The sequence below is a fragment of the Hippocampus guttulatus genome, chromosome 15 (genome assembly GCF_054856545.1).
Source record: "Hippocampus guttulatus isolate MCC_2025c chromosome 15, RoL_Hgut_1.0, whole genome shotgun sequence".
Classification (NCBI taxonomy): Eukaryota; Metazoa; Chordata; class Actinopteri; order Syngnathiformes; family Syngnathidae; genus Hippocampus; species Hippocampus guttulatus.
Genome location: NC_141275.1, coordinates 16,463,044 through 16,480,739, shown reverse-complemented (window position 1 = coordinate 16,480,739; position 17,696 = coordinate 16,463,044). Strand labels below are relative to the sequence as shown.

The 17,696-nt window shown below is 49.6% G+C and overlaps 2 protein-coding genes and 1 pseudogene across 6 annotated transcripts; 2 read left to right on the top strand and 1 right to left on the bottom strand.

The window, feature by feature from the left end:
• The first annotated feature begins 43 nt into the window (after nucleotides 1-43).
• ik (IK cytokine) lies at nucleotides 44-5,437 on the top strand. Of its 2 annotated transcripts, XM_086131813.1 has the most exons (20): nucleotides 44-208; nucleotides 716-779; nucleotides 897-989; nucleotides 1,126-1,185; nucleotides 1,259-1,426; nucleotides 1,492-1,606; nucleotides 1,677-1,747; nucleotides 1,838-1,884; nucleotides 2,338-2,501; nucleotides 2,573-2,681; nucleotides 2,846-2,885; nucleotides 2,959-3,097; nucleotides 3,194-3,215; nucleotides 3,286-3,370; nucleotides 3,461-3,544; nucleotides 3,737-3,794; nucleotides 3,872-3,960; nucleotides 4,809-4,917; nucleotides 5,003-5,037; nucleotides 5,308-5,437. In XM_086131813.1, exons 1-20 carry the CDS (start codon nucleotides 199-201, stop codon nucleotides 5,333-5,335), a joined length of 1,590 nt encoding a protein of 529 aa, XP_085987939.1. In that variant the 5' UTR covers nucleotides 44-198; the 3' UTR covers nucleotides 5,336-5,437. The 2 variants fall into 2 exon arrangements, with proteins under 2 accessions (XP_085987939.1, XP_085987938.1); XM_086131812.1 differs by having other exon boundaries at nucleotides 1,677-1,884.
• A 200-nt stretch (nucleotides 5,438-5,637) lies between these two features.
• Nucleotides 5,638-10,521, top strand: chm (CHM Rab escort protein). 4 transcript variants are annotated; one of them, XM_086131807.1, is made up of 17 exons: nucleotides 5,638-5,794; nucleotides 6,582-6,648; nucleotides 6,722-6,794; nucleotides 6,871-7,004; nucleotides 7,370-7,455; nucleotides 7,517-7,561; nucleotides 7,650-7,693; nucleotides 7,763-7,888; nucleotides 7,984-8,329; nucleotides 8,409-8,523; nucleotides 8,610-8,834; nucleotides 8,887-8,964; nucleotides 9,095-9,202; nucleotides 9,424-9,484; nucleotides 9,565-9,661; nucleotides 9,741-9,991; nucleotides 10,187-10,521. In XM_086131807.1, the coding sequence occupies exons 1-17, from the start codon at nucleotides 5,743-5,745 to the stop codon at nucleotides 10,364-10,366; spliced, it is 2,088 nt and encodes a 695-aa protein (XP_085987933.1). In that variant the 5' UTR covers nucleotides 5,638-5,742; the 3' UTR covers nucleotides 10,367-10,521. The 4 variants fall into 4 exon arrangements, with proteins under 4 accessions (XP_085987933.1, XP_085987934.1, XP_085987936.1 ...); XM_086131810.1 differs by having other exon boundaries at nucleotides 5,639-5,794; nucleotides 8,213-8,329; nucleotides 8,610-8,829; XM_086131808.1 differs by lacking the exon at nucleotides 7,517-7,561.
• Nucleotides 10,332-11,182, bottom strand: LOC147194274 (small ribosomal subunit protein uS11 pseudogene; annotated as a pseudogene).
• Nucleotides 11,183-17,696: the final 6,514 nt, after the last annotated feature.

Sequence of the window (17,696 nt, the reverse complement as noted above, 5' to 3'; positions counted from 1 at the left end):
ATAGGGGGCGTCGTCGTACTAAGCCGGTTCGCCACCGCTGCTTTTATGCGTGAAGAGAAAGACGCGGGGGCAGAAAGTAGCTCTTGTTTCCGTCACGCTAGTGAACCGCAACTGCCAATATCGTCGTTGAAAGCGAACAAATCCGACACGAAGCAAGTTTTCGCGGTGGAGAAGGTTTGACAACTCGACACCGCCAACATGCCCGAGAGTAAGTCGCCTCGTTAGCACGCTGGCCCTCGGGCGAGCTACGTGACCACCGCGAGGCTAGCGCGAGCATCAGCTAACACGCTAGTCAGCCGCTTTCGTGCTCGGTGGCGACGGCGGACCAGTTGGAACTTGCCATGGATCTGCTGCATGTACCGTGCTCCGTTTCTGGTCGCCAACTGGCGTTTGCTTAACCAAAGGCGTATTTGTAACACACTTTGTCTCGGCGACAAATACGTTTGTGTGTTTGCCAACAGATTAATCGCAAAAGGGCTGTTGTTGAGGTTTTGGAGTTGAATGTCCACGAAAGAAGGACACGTTCCTCTTGTATGGATTGTTTCGTGGAGGTTGTGCATGCATTAGTGCTGAAATGCAAATGGCCGAATGCATGTGCTTCTGAAGGGTGCTTTTAAGACGTGCAATCCCGAGTAGAAGTGCGTGACCCAAGTGCGGTCCTGATGTTTGGGTGCCGGCGTTTGACGCTAACCGTGCGCGTGTGTACGTGTTGCAGCGGAGAGTTATTCCAACCCTCTGGCTCCTGAGGGTCACGACGCAGATGACAGATCAGCTGCTCAGTAAGTATTTATAGACTCACATCGTGTACTCCGATCTGTGTTTGTGTCTGTCAGTGTACGTTGTTATGTTCCTTGACAAAAGTGAGTGTGTGTGTGTGTGTGTGTGTCGGTTCACAGGTCAAAGTTGACCAATGACGACTTCAGGAAGCTGCTGATGACACCGCGGGCCACACCTTCATCGGCCCCGCCCTCCAAGTCCAGACATCATGAGTGCGTCTTTGCCACCGGATGACTGAAACGACATAACCGGGCAACAATTGGAACCATTTTGTTGCTGTTAAAATACAACGACGGCAACATAACATGACGGCAACTTTACAGGAACATGACTGTGTTTGTTTCTCAGAATGCCAAGGGACTACAATGAAGATGAAGATCCTGCGGCGAGAAGGAGGAAGAAAAAGAGGTGCGATCGCTTCTTCAAACATCGATTATTTTGACTCGGTGACTGACTGGCGTCGAATTTGTGCGGGCGTTAGCTACTACGCTAAGCTACGGCAACAGGAGATGGAGCGCGAGCGCGAACTGGCCGAGAAATACCGCGACCGGGCCCGCGAGCGGCGGGACGGCGTCAACAAAGACTACGAGGAAACGGAACTCATCAGCACCACCGCCAACTACAGAGCCGTCGGCCCTTCCGCCGAAGCGTGAGTGCGATACGCGCCGTCTGTCGCGACGGCGTGGCTCAAGCTAAGATGCTAATGCTACGCAGGGACAAGTCTGCGGCAGAGAAAAGGCGTCAGCTGATCCAGGAGTCCAAGTTCTTGGGTGGTGACATGGAGCACACTCACTTGGTGAAAGGTCTCGACTTTGCTCTGCTCCAGAAGGTGAGCCACACGCATGCATTGCGCACACGCGCACGCGCACACACAAACACGCTTGGTTTTTGTGTCTCAGGTGAGAGCCGAGATCAACAGCAAAGAGAAAGAAGAAGAAGACATGATGGAGAAAGTCCAGAAGGAAGCCAAGTGGGACCTCACGCCATCCTCATCGTCTCTCTTCCGTCTTCCACCTCACCCTTGCCATTGTGTGTGTGTGTGTGTGTGTGCTTCTGACAGGAAAGATGTGGAACCGGAGGAAAAGATTGAGTTCAAGACTCGTCTCGGTGAGTTCAGTGTCGTCAAGCGCTCCGTCACGATGGGGCGCTGTTGAAAAAATACACGCAGATATGAACGCCCCCGCTGTATAAACACGGAACACGGTTACGGAGCAACACGATTACGAAAAGTCTCACACGCACGCACACCCTTATAAACAGTAGCTGAATGTCTTTGTGAGACATTTTGTTTCGGCGCTTGGAGACGACTTATTTGAACGCACTCGGTGAAGTTACGCTTGTGCAGACGGTACGACACGACCACCGGGCATATATGCTTCATCATCTGCGAAGAATGACTTCTCGTCGCGCGACTGCGTAATATTGCCCCCCGGTGGCCAGTTTGTGCTCACGTCACGACTCGGCGTTTGGCCGATTGCTGAATTCTCTCCGTTTCGTTTCACCGTGTCGTCACTCTGGCGGGGTGCGATCTCACCGAGGGAGACGTAATGTGTCGAGCAGGTCGCAACATCTACCGCATGGTGTTCCGCTCGGGCGCGCTGGAGCGCAACGAGCTCTTCCTGCCGGGCCGCATGGCGTACGTGGTGGACCTCGACGACGAGTTCACCGACACCGACATCCCCACCACCCTCATCCGCAGCAAAGCCGACTGTCCCAGTATGGAGGTAAGCGCGCGCAAACGCGCGCGCAAAACGCGCTCGCTCGGCTCCAACTGGCTTGTTTGTGTGCGCAACAGGCGCAGACCACGCTGAGCACCAACGACATCGTCATCTCCAAGCTGACGCAGATCCTCTCCTACCTCCGCCAAGGAACTCGACACAAGAAGATCAAGAAGAAGGACAAAGGTGGTCGGTCGTTTCCTCCCCGAAGCGCTTTTATCCTCCCGAGGGTCGCGGCCGCCCCGGAGCCGATGCCGGCTTACTCGGGGCGGCACGCGGAGGGACCCCCCCCCCCCCCCCCCCCCCCGACTTGTTGAAACGGCCTCACGTGCGCGTGTGACGTCTTTCAGGTAAAGCGGATGAAAAAAGAGCTCCGGAAGCTGATATCGGGTCAGTACCAAAACAGCCCGTCGTCACGTCCTCGCTCGGCGTCGCTGCGCTGACGAGTCGTTTGCGCGCGCAGCATCTTCGACGACATCGGCGACTACGCGCCGTCGGCCGCCTCCTTGTCCAAACCTCCCAAAGACAAAGAGCGGCGGCGAGAGCGGGACAGGGATGACGAGAAGAAGCGAAGACACGCCTACTTTGACAAAGAACAACAGGTCCGCGCGCACACACACACACACGTGCACACGCACGCTCGATCCGATGCGGCCGGACTGAAAAGCCAACTTTGTGCCTCGGGTGTGCGCGCGTAGGCGGCGGAGGAGGCGGACTCAGGTCGGTGACGCGGAAACGCCGACTGCCATGAAACTCGCCGGCCGTGTTTTGACGTGTGCGCGTGCGGCAGGTCCGGGATCGGTGCGAGATCAGCTGAAGTTGATCAACGAAAAGTTTGCGGGCGCCGCCGGCGGCCAGTGGCAGGGCCAGGATGCATATCCTTCTGTAGTCGCATGATGCGGGGGGGGGGGGGGGGGGGGCGCCACTGTGCCGTTGTGCCGTTGTGCGTCCTTAATGCCCGTCACGCCGCCTCAGAGGAGAGACGCCCCGGAACATCTGGGAGATTTCTTTGGAGGGTCCAACTCTTACGCCGAGTGCTACCCCGCCACGTAAGAACACGCACGACGCAACCACGGGTTACCTCACGATACGCGCAGACGCACAAAAAGGGCCGCGCCCGCTCACTCGCGCATGAACGTTGAAGACGCTTCAATCGTACGCGCGCCATACCGAAAGCCGCTGCGGCTTTACTCGCGCACGCAAACCTTGACCGCGACATCTTGTTGCGCGCGCGTGCGTAGGATGGACGACCTGGCCGTGGACAGCGACGAGGAGGTGGACTACAGCAAGATGGACCAAGTAAGTCCCGTCCCTCGCGCAGCCGCCGCCCGTCCGCCCGGGGCGCCGTCACGTGACGGCGCGCGCTGCCGTTGCAGGGCAACAAGAAGGGGCCGCTGGGCCGCTGGGACTTTGACACTCAGGAGGAATACTCGGACTACATGAACAACAAGGAGGCGCTGCCCAAGTACGTGCACGTCGGCTCACGCGTTGCGAAATATCGCCTTCCCGTTTCATTTGGAGGAAGCGCCGTTTAGCCGCGACGGCACGCCGGCGACCGAAGCCGAAGGGCAAATTCTCCAAATTGACGACTGAGAATCACCGAGATGTGATTTGGCGCCACTTTAGCGGTTGTTCCCCTCGGTCCGTTTCACGCGTGCGGCAATTCATTCATCGCAACAAATCGATTCGGTGCCAACCATGTTGCTCATCGATCGATCGATCATTCAGAGACCTTGTTTGATTTGAAGCGCTCAGAATCTCAGCTGGGACGATTCTGTGGCCCTCCATAGGGCATACCTTTGTCGGGCTTGTTTTTTCTCTTCTTCTTCCAAATAAGATATTTGCAAACATTTCATTTTCCTTTGGAAAACAATCACCAACATTTTCCATTCCGATTGTCTTACGAATGTTACGGACTAAACCAAGAACCAAATCACAGTCACGTTTGTGTACCGTTCTGCTTTGAGAATGAAGGGACGGGGGATTCATTTATCGCGTTTATCGTCACCTCGTTGAAAGCAAAACGGTCCGATTGATCAATCGTTCGCCGCGGCCCTTATTTGATTACGTCTTGGCGCGGCCGCAATGAAACGGCTCAGCTCACCGTGCGCGTTTACCGTCCCCGAATAATAACTCCATACCATGTCGCTTGGCCGCTTTTATTGGTCGTCGCTTCGGCCCACTTGAATTTGTTTGACGGGCCAATGTGGCGCATGTGCGGCCGTTTAGAAGGCTGTGAGAGCCACCACCGGATCGGCATGCCTGCTGACCTGCTGCTGTGCCCCCCCCCCCCCCCCCCACACACACACGCAGGGCGGCATTCCAGTACGGCATCAAGATGTCGGAAGGCCGCAAGACGCGGCGCTTCAAGGAGACCAACGAGAAGGCCGAGCTGGACCGCCAGTGGAAGAAGATCAGCGCGGTGAGAAAAGCAAGCCTCCTCTTCGTCCTCCTCAGCTGTCTTGTCACTCTGACGATGTCGTCTTCGTGCGCCGCTTTGCTTTCAGATCATCGAGAAGAGGAAGAAGATGGAGGCCGATGGGTGAGTCTTGGCCCGTGTCGGGAATCCTTCCTTAGCCACTCGATTGGGTTCCACGGAGCGAGTCGGGTGTTTTGTGAGCCCAGGACAGGTTGCCCCCTAGTTGGAGGGGTGGGGGGGGGGGGGGGTCCCTGAGTGGAATTCTTGGTCAGCTATGCCGTCACTACACAGTGAAACTTGCAGCAGTGCCGTTTGTGTGGTCCTGCCAGTGGTTTAGTGCCCCTTTTAGGCACTAAATGCAGACTCTGACTCCTTTTCTTTTCTTTCCCACAGGGTGGATGTGAAACGACCCAAATACTGAACTTTGTCCTTGGTTGTCATTGAGCAACCAAATTAGGAGGAGCAGTTCTTGGTTTTATTCTCACACGAGCCATTTCATCTGATTAAAAAGAAAGAAACCTGGCATGACATCGTGGGCCTGTGTTCTTTGGGTTCACTTGTCCAACCGGTCACTGTCATTTTCTCACCGCCCCCCCCCAAAGAAAGTTTCGAACAGGTGATTGGTTCGTTCTGTCCTTGTGGCTCACGTGACATCCGCGCGTTCATAATGATTACATACGCACATGAACGCGACTAAAAGCAATTCTTAAAAAATGGAATCGAACAAATAAAAGTTTGGTGGGAGAGTTTACGCGTCCGAATTGCGCGTCGCCCGCGCTCCGTCGGGGACGAGCGCGGGGCGGGGCGTGTTCGCGAGGCCGTGCCAAGATGGCTGCCGAGGAGCTGCCGTCCGAGTTCGACGTCGTCCTCGTGGGCACGGGTAAACCTTCCGAAACACGCGCACTTGACGACCATTTCCCCAAAGCGGCGTGGCGCGCGAACAATACGCTGTTGTTGGTTTCGAGGTGGCGATGGACGAGAGCAGAAAAGGGATCACGAGCGCTTAGATTAGCTCGCGGCTAACGGTCTGTCCATTTTAAATGGTCGCGGCTAGCAAACGACAACCTCGCCACTGAACGTGACTTGGAGCTGAGGATCCGCCACATTTTTTTGGGGTTGGATTCCAATCCTACCGTTCGAGTCGAACGAGCATTTTGTAACGTTTCCCCACTTTAGTTTAAATGTCAGCTGACATGCTGCTTTCCCGTCATGACGTCACGGTGCATTCGCAGGGTCCGGTTCCGAGTCTCCCGGCGAAGTCCGCCGGAACATCGAAGCACTGACAATACCGTTCGAAGTCCCGCTCCGTCGACGCCCGTGTTTGTAGGTGGGGTGACACGTTGAGTAGCTGAAAGATTTCTTTCATGGCTTCCTGGATTTGAACCGGGCGGCGGAACACGTTGCACCCAAAACGATGCTTTGGCAACAAAAAGCGGCTCTTCTCGCCAACGACGTGCCGCCGCAGTCTCGTTTTTAGGGCAAGCGACGTCGCAGGCATTCCGACACGTCGGCTTGGAGAAGCCCTCAAAAGGTCGCCCCGTACGAGCTCATCGATTTCGGTTTTGAAAAGAAACTCTGACTGCGCCAAACGCAAACGGGCCAAACCGGTCGATGAGGGGAGCAAGCGCTCGCTCCTGCTTTGATTCTCCCATTCTTGATGATCGAAGGTCTGACCGAGTCGGTGGTGGCGGCTGCTTGCGCTCGAGTGGGGCAAAGAGTTCTTCACCTGGACACGTGAGTTCACCAAAGCTTCTCGGCCTTTTCGCACGCGCCGAGAGGAGGACCTGAGTCCGTTTCGGCTTTTCAGGAGGACTTACTACGCGTCCAAGTGGGCCAGCTTCACTTTGAACGCTTTGCTGACGTGGATCGACGAGCGTCGGGTGACTCCTCGCTGAGTCCTTGTCGATTGCTTGCCGGTGTGTGTGTGTGTGTTTATTTATTTTTTTACTCCTTTAGGAGCAGGCGCTCGAGTCGCCGAGCAATGAGGTCCGGGATTGGTCCGGTCTGTTGCAAGATGGCGAGGAGCCAATCTGTCTGTCAAACGCCGACTCCGCCTCCATCAGGAACGTGCAGGTCTTCTGTTTTGCCAGGTCCGCCTTGCTATGATTGGACCATTCCCAGGGATGGCAATTTTCCGCCGATACGCGGAAATCCGCCGTTTTATTTCTTAAATTGATCATTTTTGTGAATCGTCTAAATCCGTTGAGAAAATGTTAGGGGGGGGGTCAGGTACCTTATCGTCGAGTTTTCACGAGCTCTCCCGATCAGTCTTTCCATCTTCCGATTGTAAACAGCCCTGCGATTGGACGTGTATGATGTCTTACTTGTTGTGATTGGTCGCCACGCCCCTTTCCGCTTTTTTCATCACTAGCCATTGCCATCCCTGGATTTCCTTTTCGTCTCCTTTGCTGTTGCTGACTTGAACACGACTGATTTGGTTGACGTTTGTCCCCAGTGAGGGAGAGGAAGATGAGGAAGATGAGGAGAAGGAGCTTCAACGCTCCATAGAAGAAGAAGAAAAAGAAGAAGAGTCATGCGCAGGTTGGTTTTTGGCTCCGCCGCCGCGGTGGCGAGATGTGAAGTTTCAACGTGTCTTTGTCAGAGTCAAAGGAGCAGCAGAAGGAAAAAGACGAAGACTCGTGCACAGGTTCATTGTGAGAGCAACATGAAAGGGGCTTTCCTGCGCTCGTGCTTTTCGGCTCAGTCTGCTTTTTTCCTCACGTTCGCCGTCACAGAGTCGGCGGGGCAAACGGCCGACGCGCGACAAGAAGAAGAAGAGGTGCGCCGTTCGTCGCTAACGGGCCGCCGTCCGCCCGCGTGACGCGCCGTCGCTTTGATCCCCTCGCAGGCCGGCGATGCGGAAAAGGCGGGGCCTGAGCCGACGCGCCCCCCGGAGGCGGCCGGCGGGAAGAAGATGACCTTTGCCCGCTTGCTCAAAGAAGGCCGAAGGTTCAACATCGACCTGGTCTCCAAGGTGAGCCGGCGCTCGCCGTGCGTGCGTGCGTGAAAGCCCGAGCCGAGTTTGGAGCCCCACTTGGAAAGCCGAGTCCTATTTTCAAATTTGCTCAGCCCCAATCCTCGTTTGAAACCCCGACCCGAGTTGGGAGCTCGATTTCGACACTCCAGCCCCGTTTCAAAAGCCGAACCCCAGCTCGAAAACCCCGAGCCTGGTCTCCAGTCCTCCTTCGTCGACGCCAGCGTAGCTTCCTCGAGCAAAATCTCCACCGGTGGCTCTTCTGTCCCGGGACTCGGTCGTCCGTCGCCATCCCCGTTCGGATCGCCCTTTTTCTTTTCGCAGTTGATGTACGCCCGCGGCTCATTGGTGGACCTGCTCATCAAATCCAACGTCAGTCGCTACGCCGAGTTCAAGAACGTCACCAGGATCCTCACCTATCGCCACGGCGACGTGGAACAGGTGACGGCGCCGGACGCTCGGGACGGCGCTCGACGAAGCTCATTCACACGAACGCGGCGGCGGCGTTCTCGTCGCGCAGGTGCCGTGCAGCCGGGCCGACGTCTTTGCCAGCCGCCGGCTGTCGATGGTGGAAAAGAGGAAGTTGATGCGTTTCCTGGCTTCCTGCGTGGAGGAAAAGGAGGAGGAGCCAGAGGGTGAGCTAGCTGAAGCGCCGCCGTCGTTGACGAAACTTTTCTCGCTGGCTCCTTTTTTCGGGGGGCTGACGGTCCTCTCCGAGCAGACGGCGCTCGGACGTATTCGGAGTTCCTGCGCGAGCAGCAGCTGGGCGACAACTTGCAGCACTTCCTGCTGCACTCCATCGCCATGGTGACGGAGGACACGCCCACTCGGGAGGGCCTGGCCTCCACGCGTCACTTCCTGCGTTGCCTGGGCTGCTACGGCAACACCCCCTTCCTCTTCCCCGTCTACGGCCTGGGCGAGATCCCGCAGTGCTTCTGCCGGTGAGGTGGCGAACGTGTAACGGCGGCGGCCGTGTGACCGTTTGGTTGACCTTTCAGGATGTGCGCCGTGTTTGGGGGCGTGTACTGCCTGAGGCATCCCGTCAGCTGCCTGTTGCTGGACAAGACCGCCAACAGGTAGCCACGCCCCCCCCCCCCCCCCCACACACACACACGTCAGTGAATGCCTCCGAGTCGGCACCCCCCATTTGCCGTGTAGTTGAGTTTTTCTTCTCGCGTCCGCTCACGAGACTTCACCCGCCGCCAGGTGCACCGCGCTAATTGACGGCGGCGGGCGGCGAATCGCGAGCAGCCACTTTGTGCTGGAGGAGGGCTTCCTCCCCGCGCAGCTGAAGAGCGCGGCCGCCCCTACCAGGTTTGACCCCGGCCCTTTTTTTTCTTTCTCATTTCTTTCCGGCGGCATAAGCGCTTGTCCGCTTCTCTGCATTTCTCACACTTGCCAAACGTTTTGCGTACGAGCGGTGGTGTGTGCGTTCCAAGGAACGTCCTGGTCATTTGCGTTGTCTTGAAGTGAAATCCGTCGAAATAGGAAACTGTTGATTTTTGCGAGGCTTTACCTCATCTCTCCTCTTGCAGGTCCATCTCCAGAGGCGTCTTGATCACCGACCGTTCCGTTCTGCCCAGCGAGCAGCATCAGGTCACGCGGCCACGCTTCTTTTTTCTTACCGCGGTGAGAATGAAGTGCACTAACATGGCGTCGCGCGTGTGTTTATGAAGGTCTCTGTGGTAACCATCCCCTCGTTGGAGGCGGGGCTTCCTGCCGTGAGGATGGTGGAGCTGTCGCCGTCCACCATGACGTGCGCCCCGGGAACTTGTGAGTGACCCTTTTAGGGCTTCGTGCTTGTAAAAAAACAACAAGCCCAAAACGCAGCGCCTTTGCCTCGCCACCTCAGATTTGGTCCACCTCACCTGTCAATCACAACTGGGCTCCGCCTACGAGGACTTGTGGCCCGTCGTGACTCGAATGTTCAACACGGCGCGGTCCCGTGAGCAAGACTCGCGCCCCGACGTCCTGTGGTGTTTCTACTTCAACGCGGACGACGGGGGTGCCGGCGCGGAGCCGGACGGCGACCGCTTGCCGTCCAATGTTTACGTCTGCTCCGGACCGGACGCCGAGCTGGGTCACGAGCGTGCCATCAAGCGGGTACGAGGACCTCTCTATTATTATTCGGACTATTTTTTTGAAGTCTTGCTGCAGTCCTTACACATTCTCTTTGTAAATTTGGTCAATCCGAGTCCGTTTATTCCAAAGAACCCCTCCTTTACACTCATTATGGGACATTTTTAGTACGCACGTGGACAAAACCAGAAACGTACGGACTCGGGTGTTTGTGCGCAGGCCGAGGCCATCTTCCGCCAGATCGTCCCCGACCAGGACTTCTGTCCTCCCGCGCCCAACCCCGAAGACATCCTCTACGATGCAGACGATCCCGAAGACCCCGCCAACACGATGGACAAGCGGGACAAAGACCAGGAGCCCGCCGAGCTTCAAGAGCAGCAGCTTCAGGTTGAAGAGTGACCCAAAATTGAAGCCATAAAAAAAAATAAAAAAAAACCCACAACCAAACATGTACGGCATCGGCCGGATCCCCCGCCGTGCATCACGGGGCCGAACGCTTGCTTTCTTTTCTATTTATGTTCAGCTGAAAGGAATTAAAAGCTTCCGCCAACCAACCAGTTTGCGACTATTCACACTTGTTGTAGTTAAAGACGTTAATTGTACGGAATACGTGAAGGTCTGGTTGCCTTGACAGTCTGCGTCCGCGACGTCCTCCTTTCTGCGCGTCGAGTCTGATGGGATGGGGGTCACGTCCTCTAAAAGCTCAAAACGGCACGCGCATCAGGAAAGGGGGGCGGCGCGCGCGACTGACCGGTTGCCCCCGGTGGCCCTTAGCTTGATGTGCAGCGCGGTGATGCCGAGCTCCTTGCAGCGCTGCGCCACGGCCTGCGCCGCCAGCATGGCGGCGTACGGGGACGACTCGTCTCTGTCCGCCTTCACCTTCAGGGGCGGTCGGCGGCGAGGACTCACTTCCCGGAGAGGTCGATGAGGTGCACGAAGGTGTCGTTGAAGGAGGCGAAGATGTGGCAGACGCCGAAGACGTTCTCACCCTCGGCCACCTGAGGTCCCAAACTGATCACCTGCTCCTCCTTCTTCTCCTTGCCTTTGCGCGGCGCCATCTCGTGTAGTCATGCGCACATTCAAATGAACATTGTGACACATCTGCTTTGGCCAAAAGAAAAACCAAAACCTCGCCCATGAAGTGAAAGCTTTCCAAAACAGGCACATTTACAGTGATAATTTTACAGTTGGAGCCATGCGAGTCCCAGGGACTCGCTGATCAGAAAACTATGAGTCCCATTAAGCAGATAATGTAACGAGATGGTTGCATGTACAGTGAAGCGTTTTAACCCGAAAAAAAAATCGACCCTGGAGAGTAAGGCGTTTTCAGCCGAGAAAAAACCATGTATAGTAAGGCATTTTTCGCCCCCCCCCCAAAACGGCCATGTAAAGTAAGGCGTTTTTAGCCCAAAAAAGAAAACGACATTGTATAGTAAGGCGTTTTTAGCCCGAAAAATACCATGTAAAGTAAGGCGTTTTTAGCCCGAAAAAAACGACATAGTATAGTAAGGCGTATTTAGCCCAAAAAAATGACATAGTATAGTAAGGCGTTTTTAGCCCGAAAAAAACATAGTATAGTAAGGCGTTTTTAGGCCGAAAAAAACGACATAGTATAGTAAGGTGTTTTTAGCCCGAAAAAAACGACAGTATAGTAAGGCGTTTTAGCCCGAAATAAACGACCATGTATAGTAAGGCGTTTTTAGCCCAAAAAAAACGACATGGTATATATAGTAAGGCGTTTTCAGGCCGAAAAAAACGACATACTATATAGTAAGGCGTATTTAGCCCAAAAAAATGACATAGTATAGTAAGGCGTTTTTAGCCCGAAAAAAACATAGTATAGTAAGGCGTTTTTAGGCCGAAAAAAACGACATAGTATAGGAAGGCGTTTTTAGGCCGGAAAAAACGACATAGTATAGTAAGGCGTTTTTAGGCCGAAAAAAATGACATAGTATAGTAAGGCGTTTTTAGCCCGAAAAAAACGACATACTATATAGTAAGGCGTATTTAGCCCAAAAAAACGACATAGTATAGTAAGGCGTTTTAGCCTGAAAAAAACGACCATGTATAGTAAGGCGTTTTTAGCCCGAAAAAAACGACATAGTATAGTATGGCGTTTTTAGGCCGAAAAAAACGACATAGTATAGTAAGGCTTTTTTTAGTCCGAAAAAACGCGTTTTAGCCCGAAAAAAACGACCATGTATAGTAAGGCGTTTTGAGCCCGAAAAAACAATCATGTATTGTCAAGGTATTTATTCCTTAATGTGATTTCCTAGCTGCCAAGTAAAAAGTTGCATCTGTTCAAACATTTGAGAGAAAGAATGTAGGATGCTGTTGAAGGTATTTCCTGCTCACTATGATTACAATCACCTTTTGTGCCCCTTGACCCCCAGTACTTTTCGCGCCCCTTCCAGAGGAACTGTTCTCTCAAGCATCTGTGTTCCTGCCATCGCTTCAAAGCCCCAGACCGAAGACAACACGGGGGAGTGGTGGTCTGGTCTCACCTCACCACACCCAACTTTTTCCAGCCACACGAATCAGATGACTTGTTAATTTCTTTGTATCCGAGATTTGAATGGAGGTGTAACTGCCTGTCTCTCATTTTCATGACTGAATTTTTTGTACGCTTCCAGACGAAATCTGAAACTGTCAATAGCCGGAATCATTTTGTATTATGTTGTGATAAACTGCACAAAAGACGACGTGATGTTGTTTTTCTTCCACATTATAGAGACATAGTATAGTAAGGCGTATTTAGCCCAAAAAAACGACATAGTATAGTCAGGCGTTTTTGGCCCGGAAAAAACGCCTTACTATAGTATGTCGTTTTTTTCGGGTTAAAAACGCTGTACTATACTATGTCGTTTTTTTGGGCAAAAAACGCCTTACTATACATGGTCGTTTATTTCGGGCTAAAACGCCTTACTATAGGATGTCGTTTTTTTCGGCCTGAAAACGCCTTACTATACTATGTCGTTTTTTTCGGCGTAAAAACGCCTTACTATACTATGTCGTTTTTTTCGGGCTAAAAACGCCTTACTATACTATGTCGTTTTTTTCGGGTTAAAAACGCTGTACTATACTATGTCGTTTTTTTCGGGCTAAAAACGCCTTACTATACTATGTTGTTTTTTTCGGGCTAAAAACGCCTTACTATACTACGTCGTTTTTTTTCGGGTTAAAAACGCCGTACTATACTATGTTGTTTTTTCCGGGCTAAAAACGCCTTACTATACTATGTCGTTTTTTTTCGGGTTAAAAACGCCGTACTATACTATGTCGTTTTTTTGGGCAAAAAACGTCATACTATACATGGTCGTTTATTTCGAGCTAAAACGCCTTACTATACTATGTCGTTTTTTTCGGGCTAAAAACGCCTTACTATACTATGTCGTTTTTTTCGGGTTAAAAATGCCGTACTATACTGTCGTTTTTTTCGGGCTAAAAACGCCTTACTATACTATGTCGTTTTTTTCGGGTTAAAAACGCTGTACTATACTGTCGTTTTTTTGGGCAAAAAACGCCTTACTATACATGGTCGTTTATTTCGGGCTAAAACGCCTTACTATAGGATGTCGTTTTTTTCGGCCTGAAAACGCCTTACTATACTATGTCGTTTTTTTCGGCCCAAAAACGCCTTACTATACTATGTCGTTTTTTTCGGGCTAAAAACGCCTTACTATCCTATGTCGTTTTTTCCGGGCTAAAAACGCCTTACTATACCATGTCGTTTTTTGGGCAAAAAACGCCTTACTATGTCGTTCTTTTCGGGCTAAAAACGCCTTACTATACATGGTCGTTTATTTCGGGCTAAAACGCCTTACTATAGGATGTCGTTTTTTTTCGGCCTGAAAACGCCTTACTATACTATGTCGTTTTTTGGGCAAAAAACGCCTTACTATGTCGTTCTTTTCGGGCTAAAAACGCCTTACTATACATGGTCGTTTATTTCGGGCTAAAACGCCTTACTATAGGATGTCGTTTTTTTCGGCCCAAAAACGCCTTACTATACTATGACGGTTTTTTTAGCTAAAAACGCCTTACACTATACTATGTCGTTTTTTTCGGGCTAAAAACGCCTTACTATAGTATGTCGTTTTTTTGGGCAAAAAACGCCTTACTATACTATGTCGTTTTTTTCGGCCTGAAAACGACTTACTATACATACTATGTCGTTTTTTTTCGGGCTAAAAACGCCTTACTATACTATGTCGTTTTTTTCGGGCTAAAAACGCCTTACTATACTATGTCGTTTTTTTTAGCTAAAAACGCCTTACTATACTATGTCGTTTTTTTCGGGCTAAAACGCCTTACTATGTCGTTCTTTTCGGGCTAAAAACGCCTTACTCTACTATGTCATTTTTTTCGGCCTGAAAACGCCTTACTATACTGTCGTTTTTTTCGGGCTAAAAACGCCTTACTATACTATGTGGTTTTTTTCGGGTTAAAAATGCCGTACTATACTGTCGTTTTTTTCGGCCTAAAAACGCCTTACTATACGATGTTTTTTTCGGGCTAAAAACGCCTTACTATACTATGTCGTTTTTTTCGGCCTGAAAACGCCTGACTATACTATGTCGTTTTTTTTAGCTAAAAACGCCGTACTATACTATGTCGTTTTTTTCGGGCTAAAAACGCCTTACTATACTATGTTGTTTTTTTCGGGCTAAAAACGCCTTACTATACTACGTCGTTTTTTTTCGGGTTAAAAACGCCGTACTATACTATGTTGTTTTTTCCGGGCTAAAAACGCCTTACTATACTATGTCGTATTTTTGGGCAAAAAACGTCATACTATACATGGTCGTTTATTTCGAGCAAAACGCCTTACTATACTATGTCGTTTTTTTCGGGTTAAAAATGCCGTACTATACTGTCGTTTTTTTCGGCCTGAAAACGCCTTACTATAGTATGTCGTTTTTTTCGGGTTAAAAACGCTGTACTATACTATGTCGTTTTTTTGGGCAAAAAACGCCTTACTATACATGGTCGTTTATTTCGGGCTAAAACGCCTTACTATAGGATGTCGTTTTTTTCGGCCTGAAAACGCCTTACTATACTATGTCGTTTTTTTCGGCCCAAAAACGCCTTACTATACTATGTCGTTTTTTTCGGGCTAAAAACGCCTTACTATACTATGTCATTTTTTGGGCAAAAAACGCCTTACTATACTATGTCGTTTTTTTCGGGCTAAAAACGCCTTACTATACTATGTCGTTTTTTGGGCAAAAAACGCCTTACTATACTATGTCGTTTTTTTCGGGTTAAAAATGCCGTACTATACTGTCGTTTTTTTCGGCCTAAAAACGCCTTACTACACGATGTTTTTTTCGGGCTAAAAACGCCTTACTATACTATGTCGTTTTTTTCGGGTTAAAAACGCTGTACTATACTATGTCGTTTTTTTCGGCCTAAAAACGCCTTACTATATACTATGTCGTTTTTTTCGGCCTGAAAACGCCTTACTATACTATGTCGTTTTTTTCGGCCCAAAAACGCCTTACTATACTATGTCGTTTTTTGGGCAAAAAACGCCTTACTATACTATGTCGTTTTTTTCGGGCTAAAAACGCCTTACTATACTATGTCGTTTTTTGGGCAAAAAACGCCTTACTATGTCGTTCTTTTCGGGCTAAAAACGCCTTACTATACATGGTCGTTTATTTCGGGCTAAAACGCCTTACTATAGGATGTCGTTTTTTTTCGGCCTGAAAACGCCTTACTATACTATGTCGTTTTTTGGGCAAAAAACGCCTTACTATGTCGTTCTTTTCGGGCTAAAAACGCCTTACTATACATGGTCGTTTATTTCGGGCTAAAACGCCTTACTATAGGATGTCGTTTTTTTCGGCCCAAAAACGCCTTACTATACTATGACGGTTTTTTTAGCTAAAAACGCCTTACACTATACTATGTCGTTTTTTTCGGGCTAAAAACGCCTTACTATAGTATGTCGTTTTTTTGGGCAAAAAACGCCTTACTATACTATGTCGTTTTTTTCGGCCTGAAAACGACTTACTATACTATGTCGTTTTTTTCGGGCTAAAAACGCCTTACTATACTATGTCGTTTTTTTCGGGCTAAAAACGCCTTACTATACTATGTCGTTTTTTTAGCTAAAAACGCCTTACTATACTATGTCGTTTTTTTCGGGCTAAAAACGCCTTACTATGTCGTTTTTTCGGGCTAAAACGCCTTACTATGTCGTTCTTTTCGGGCTAAAAACGCCTTACTCTACTATGTCATTTTTTTCGGCCTGAAAACGCCTTACTATACTGTCGTTTTTTTCGGGCTAAAAACGCCTTACTATACTATGTCGTTTTTTTCGGGTTAAAAACGCTGTACTATACTATGTCGTTTTTTTGGGCAAAAAACGCCTTACTATACATGGTCGTTTATTTCGAGCTAAAACGCCTTACTATACTATGTCGTTTTTTTCGGCCTAAAAACGCCTTACTATACGATGTTTTTTTCGGGCTAAAAACGCCTTACTATACTATGTCGTTTTTTTCGGCCCGAAAACGCCTGACTATACTATTTCGTTTTTTTAAGCTAAAAACGCCGTACTATACTATGTCGTTTTTTTCGGGCTAAAAACGCCTTACTATACTATGTTGTTTTTTTCGGGCTAAAAACGCCTTACTATACTACGTCGTTTTTTTTCGGGTTAAAAATGCCGTACTATGTTGTTTTTTTTCCGGTTAAAAACGCCTTACTCTACTATGTCATTTTTTTCGGCCTGAAAACGCCTTACTATACTGTCGTTTTTTTCGGGCTAAAAACGCCTTACTATACTATGTCGTTTTTTTCGGGCTAAAAACGCCTTACTATACTATGTCGTTTTTTTCGGCCTGAAAACGCCTGACTATACTATGTCGTTTTTTTTAGCTAAAAACGCCGTACTATATGTCGTTTTTTTCGGGCTAAAAACGCCTTACTATACTATGTTGTTTTTTTCGGGCTAAAAACGCCTTACTATACTACGTCGTTTTTTTTCGGGTTAAAAACGCCGTACTATACTATGTCGTTTTTTTTCGGGTTAAAAACGCCGTACTATACTATGTCGTTTTTTTGGGCAAAAAACGTCATACTATACATGGTCGTTTATTTCGAGCTAAAACGCCTTACTATACTATGTCGTTTTTTTCGGGCTAAAAACGCCTTACTATACTATGTCGTTTTTTTCGGCCTGAAAACGCCTTACTATACGATGTTTTTTTCGGGCTAAAAACGCCTTACTATACTATGTCGTTTTTTTCGGCCTGAAAACGCCTGACTATACTATGTCGTTTTTTTTAGCTAAAAACGCCGTACTATACTATGTCGTTTTTTTCGGGCTAAAAACGCCTTACTATACTATGTTGTTTTTTTCGGGCTAAAAACGCCTTACTATACTACGTCGTTTTTTTTCGGGTTAAAAACGCCGTACTATGTTGTTTTTTTTCGGGTTAAAAACGCCGTACTATACTATGTTGTTTTTTTGGGCTAAAAACGGCTTACTATACTATGTCGTTTTTTTGGCCAAAAAACGCCTTACTATACATGGTCGTTTATTTCGGGCTAAAACGCCTTACTATAGGATGTCGTTTTTTTCGGCCTGAAAACGCCTTACTATACTATGTCGTTTTTTTCGGCCCAAAAACGCCTTACTATACTATGTCGTTTTTTGGGCAAAAAACGCCTTACTATGTCGTTCTTTTCGGGCTAAAAACGCCTTACTATACTATGT